The following is a 5,647-nucleotide window of genomic DNA, read 5'->3' as shown; positions in this document are numbered from 1 at the left end:
GATCCTGTTTGTGACGCCACTTAATGCAATGAGCAGGACACTGGGTCATTGGGGTTGCTATGCAGTGGGTGAGTATATAAGTGTAATAGTTTGTGACGCCAATTGTAGGTTGTGCAGGTACTGTAGCAGGGCCCTTTAATATGTTATAGCACATATACCAGGTGAGGAATGCCAGAGGGGGGTAATGTCTCTGTGTAGTGTCAACGGTGTCTCCTACCTTGGTACGGCTGGACTCCTGAATCCTGGCTCACTTGCAATAAAATTGAGTGTGGTTAGCAGGAGTTTTGATGGAATGATTGAGATCCAGTCTGGTAATAAAGTCCAACTTGAGTTTACTGAATGGCAGCTTTGATCCATACAAGGTACAGCATAAGTCTTGGGTCCCAGCAGGTTTTGCCAATATGTGGCAGGAATTTATCTATTCTGCTTCTTGTACATACGCCTAGTAGAATCTGGCAGGTATCTATCTTCTGCTCTGTCTTTAGTCTGCTTAGTTTGGGCCTGACTAGCTGAAGAGGTATTTAGCTTCTCTTTGTCTTGGGATCTGTACTTACAGGACTGCTCGCAGGGTATGATGATGTCTTCCTGGAGATCCATAGTTCTGTGGATGGCTGCTTCTCTGGTCGACCAGCTGAGGCTGATAGCTCAGGCTGGGAAGATGGATCCCTGCCTCAGCCGAGGCAGAATCCAGGGTTGGGATCCTTGATTCTGGGAACTCCTACTAACACAACCTACCCCAGCAGGGGGTGGCTGGTACACTCACTAAAACTTTCCTTCCTCCTCAGAAAGGGGGGAGCTAACCTGGAATGGACTATTCCAGGCTAGAAACACTAACTAAAGTCTGCTACATGCTGCTGCCACCTGCTGCTGTACATGGAAAATTACAGCAATCGTATAAAACAGACATAGACAATATATAAAAGGAACAATGCAAAGCAAGATTACACAGGATAATAATAAAAATACACTTAACATTATGTAGCCGGGTGACAGTAGTTTTAGTGACATACTTCAGGATGTTACAATTGTACACCTCCTTTTGCGGTATGGAACGAATTATGTCGTCATGGGTCCTGCAGTAAATATAATGAAGACGCTGATGACAACACACCAGCAGACTTTGCCTTAACCATCAATTCACAATTAAATCAAGCAGCTTCACTAAGTTGAAAACATTTATGTGTTTTTATCTGTTCCATCTGCATTTGATCTCCATAGCACACAAGACATGACAGGAGAGCCTTTGCTTTGGAGTCCAAATCCAGTTTCTTAAAATCTGGAGTTCCAGCAGAATTGTGCTTAACAATCTTGCTCCCTGTGCAAAGCTATCACAAAAGAATTTCATAGGCATATGCATCAGAGGAAGCTGAAGCTGGTTGCCCCAATTTTAATTCAGGAGCAGTAAACAGCGGGAAGCAAATAGAGGTGGCTGAACTCCGATACTCTGTATCTTTTGTGAAGTAAATGTCTCCAGAAATGCCCCTCTCACTATTTACAGCAAATATTTTTTTTTCATAGAGAGATCCAAAAATTATGTTGGAGGCATGTAGTGTATGCAAGTCATGTGCGATCCCTCTCAATTAAGGGCCTACTTGCTGTTCAGCGGTGCAGTTATATGTGGTAAAGTGAAATTTTTCATGTGACACTGGGTTTTTTGCGGAAAATGTATGGGTGAATGTACACCTCCTTTTGCGGTATGGAACGACTTACTTAGTGTGAAATTCTTTATGTGACACTGTTTTTTTTTTCCAGAAAATGAACACGGAGTGCTGTTCACATCTTTTCCGGGCCCATTAAAGTGAATGGGTCCGCACCCGAGCCGCAAGACCTGCAGCTTGGATGCGGACCAGAACAACCAGGTTGCGTGCATGAGGCCTAACACTGACTTTTTTTAAAGAAAATGTATGGGTGAATGTAAACCTCCTTTTGCAGTATTGAACGACCTACTTAGACGTGAAATTCTTTATGTGGCACTGGCTTTTTTTCAGAAAATGTATGCGTGAATGTACACCTTCTTTTGCTGTATGGAATGACTTACTTAGGCCTCATGCACACGAACGTTTTTATTTTCCGTTTTGCGGTTCGTTTTTTTTGTCCCGTATACGATCCGTATACGGAACCATTCATTTCAATGGTCCCGCAAAAAAAACGGAAGGTACTCCGTATGCCTTCCGTTGGCGTATTTCCGTTTTTCCGTTCCGTTCCAACATACAACATGTCCTATATTTGGCCGCAAATCACGTTCCGTGGCTCCATGAAAGTCAATGGGTCCGTTTAAAAACGGAACACATACGGAATGCATACGGAACACATCCGTATGTCTTCCGTTTTTAGCGGAACAATAGTTAGGAGATGCTCGGCCCTTCCCACTGTGGCCATGTGTTCTGTGTTTACAATCGAGGAAGTGAGCACATGTGCAGGTTAATAACCCACCCCCACGCTGTCTGAGTTTCCTGCAAAGCCACAAGATGGATGTTGGCAAGCTCATCACCCTCATACAGGAGCGTCCCCAGCTGTGGGACACCAGACAAGATCTTTACCATGATCGCATTATGAAGGAGCGTGCCTGGGAGGAGATTACCAAGGAGATGCTGGCGAGAGAATGGGAGAAGGGCAATTCGTCGAAAAGGCGCAGATTAGGTAAGCCTACCCATGCGGGCATGTGTGCTTCTTTAGAAAATGTTTATTCGATTTATGTCAAAACTCTGATGCACTGGTGTGTTTATATGTGAATACAGGAAAATCGGTCATGTTGTAATGAAGGTGCACTTTTGTCCAACCCTTTTTTTTTGGTAACTATCACCTTCCATAGCACTAGATAGTTTTGTTATGTCAGCAACCTTGTCCGCCGGTGTCTCTCGTGCTTTTCTCAAACTACAGTTCCCAGCATGGCCTGCGTAGGCTGATAATTTGTAGTTGTATTTTAGAATCAGCTGAAGATCAGCATATTGTAATTTTTTTCATGTTAAAAAAAAGATTGAGCCAGAGTCGGATTATGTATTATGTAAAATACATATATGCTAAAGTGTTTAGGCCTCATGTATTGACATTTATTAGAAATGGTATCAGGAAACACCTTTGTCATGTAAATATATGGCAATTGTGTTTACAGGCCCATTAAATGTATGTGGCCAAAAAACAGAATATAGAACCTGTCTATAGATGACCCAGATTTTTATGTCAATGCACGGAACTAGTTTAGAAACTACAATGTTTATAGCATGTGGTAGTAAGCCTTGGTTAACATGTGCATTGATAAGTTTGTATTGATTTATTCTGTTCGAATTTTTGTTTGGTTACTTTTCTACAGTACTACGTGTCAAAACCCGCTGGCAATCGTGCCGGGACCAATACCGGCGTGAACGTGTCCAGGGACTTGGCAAAAGTGGAGATGGTGGACCCCGTAAAAAACCCTATCTCTATACCAACCAATTGCACTTTCTCAAACCCGTGTTGGATCTTAGGCCGTGAGTAACCACTGTAATGTTTTTCTCGCTTGTAATGTTAGTGGCAAAGAAAATAATCGTACTTTTCTTTTTTGGTAATCATTTATATACCAGCATAGAAGTAATGGTTTTTGCTATGCTATGCTGAAAACTTTTTTGTTGTTTGCACATGCATGGTACACTTAGTTCTCTGCGGTCAAAAATCGGCCCTTCTACACACCCTGCTAGAAGAATACTTACATCTCATTTTTTTCCCTCTTGACATTACCAGCACAAATCAGTGCTGGTCCTTATTTAAAAAAAAGGTCGGCCACATTGCAATGCAGAAGTCAGGGTCTAGCATATAGTGTGGACAAGGACATAACATCACTGGCAGGAATGAAACTGCAATGCTTCACATGGCTCATGTGAACCGTAGACGAAAAATACTATTTCAAATTGTTGTAATGTCTTTTTCCCTTACTTGAAACATGAATATGAACAATGAGAAGATAAAGTCCAGCTTCCAAATTAATTAAAGTGGTGTCTTTACTAATTTAGTGCACTCAAAAACAAAGGCAATCCAAGTCTACGCGTTTCGGATACTACAATATTGATCCTTCTACTCATGACATTTGTTTATGAGGAGAAAAGGATCAATATTGTAGCATCCGAAACGCGTAGACTTTGAATGCCTTAGGTTTCTAGTGCACTGAATTATTAAAGATACCACTTATTAAAACTTTGAAGCTGGACTTTCTCTTCTCTTTGTTTGGATACGTACCTTCACGCGCTCGGTGTTGTCTGTGCCTTTTCAGATTGGCCTCAGGTCAGCGCAGCACCCTTTTTTTTTTTCACAAACCAAAATCCTAACTTTGGAAGCCCATTTTGTAAACCAATAAAGTTGCTTTTTACTACATATTTCTTCATTTCTAGATATGGACAACCAGTACTATAAATACTGTCAACATAACTAATAATTATCATGGAAGACTGTGTTCCAGTGTGTATAGTAAATGTTTTAATTTCTGTCTATACCCTTCATTTATACACTTTCCTTGATTGCAATTATCTCTCATTCCACAGGACCGTTGACAGCCTAGAGCAAGAGGGAGATCAGAGCAGCACCAACAGTGATGAAGATGCTGGTGCGCATCCCCTAGACTCCACACTTACTGCGGATGACGAGCCCCAACCAGTGCTGCTGCAAGAGAGGGAGGAGTCTTCAGCTTTGGAGGGTCCTTCGGCTGCAATTCAGTCAAGCCCTGAGACAAGAAGAAGGCAGCCACGGCGGAGAAGGGGGCCAACTAACACTGCCGTCTCTGCCTCAAATACTCAAGCCCTGGTTCAAAATCAGGTGCTTGACTATTTGAGGCAGAGACGGGCGGAAGGAAAGGAGGAGCGGATGCTCTGTGGTCTTGCTCCTCTTATCGAAGATCTGGATCCATACAAACAAACACTATTTATTGACATCATGGGGTCAGTGGCGACAATTTTAAAAACGCCACTTGATCCCCATGAACTGGTGAGTTTGGTGGAAAACCTGAAGCAACGTGCATTTAGGTTAGCTAAAGAAACCCAATCTAGGCCCAGTATGGTCCAACCACCTCCTAGGCCACCCTCATATTCACAGCCTCTTTATTCCCAAGAGTCACAGTTGATGCCACGGCCACAATATCCAGGGCCCACAATGAGTAACACCGGTGCAAGTTATGTTGCTGGCCCTCGTCAAACTGGTCCGGGGTTATATTTGAGGGAGCTAATGGATCTTTAATGTTATGTTAACGTTGGAGTAATAACTAATCTGGGCTGATTGTTAAGCCTTTTGTGTATATTTTAATTTAAAATTTTATTTAATAATATACTTTATGAATCCAAAATCAATGTGTCGACTTTTATTTCATATTGCACATACATACCAATATTACAACATGACAAACTTTAGTGACATATAAGAGGAATAGGAATAGAATACACATATATAGTATTTATTTTGTACATTAATGAGAAATTGGGAAGTACGTATACTTTTAGACAGCTATGCTCAACCTGTCACACTACAGCTATTAAAAAACTCAAAACACCCTGCATGTCTGAATAGCTGTTGTATGTCCACACATGCAGGAAAATAACTTTTTCGACAGCTTGAGTGCTGCGGTGTGGACATTCCTGTAGTAAACCACAAACATATATATGCAAATTGTATTACAAAGCTAAATCTT

The 5,647-nt window shown here is 41.7% G+C and overlaps 1 protein-coding gene across 1 annotated transcript; it reads left to right on the top strand.

Annotated features, from left to right (window-relative positions):
- Nucleotides 1-2,468: 2,468 nt before the first annotated feature.
- On the top strand, nt 2,469-5,199 carry LOC122931731. Its single transcript, XM_044285799.1, has 3 exons — nt 2,469-2,640; nt 3,311-3,467; nt 4,512-5,199. The coding sequence occupies exons 1-3, from the start codon at nt 2,469-2,471 to the stop codon at nt 5,197-5,199; spliced, it is 1,017 nt and encodes a 338-aa protein (XP_044141734.1).
- The last annotated feature ends 448 nt before the right edge of the window (nt 5,200-5,647 follow it).

The sequence above is a fragment of the Bufo gargarizans genome, chromosome 3 (genome assembly GCF_014858855.1).
Source record: "Bufo gargarizans isolate SCDJY-AF-19 chromosome 3, ASM1485885v1, whole genome shotgun sequence".
NCBI lineage: Eukaryota > Metazoa > Chordata > Amphibia > Anura > Bufonidae > Bufo > Bufo gargarizans.
This window is presented reverse-complemented; position numbering and strand designations above follow the sequence as displayed.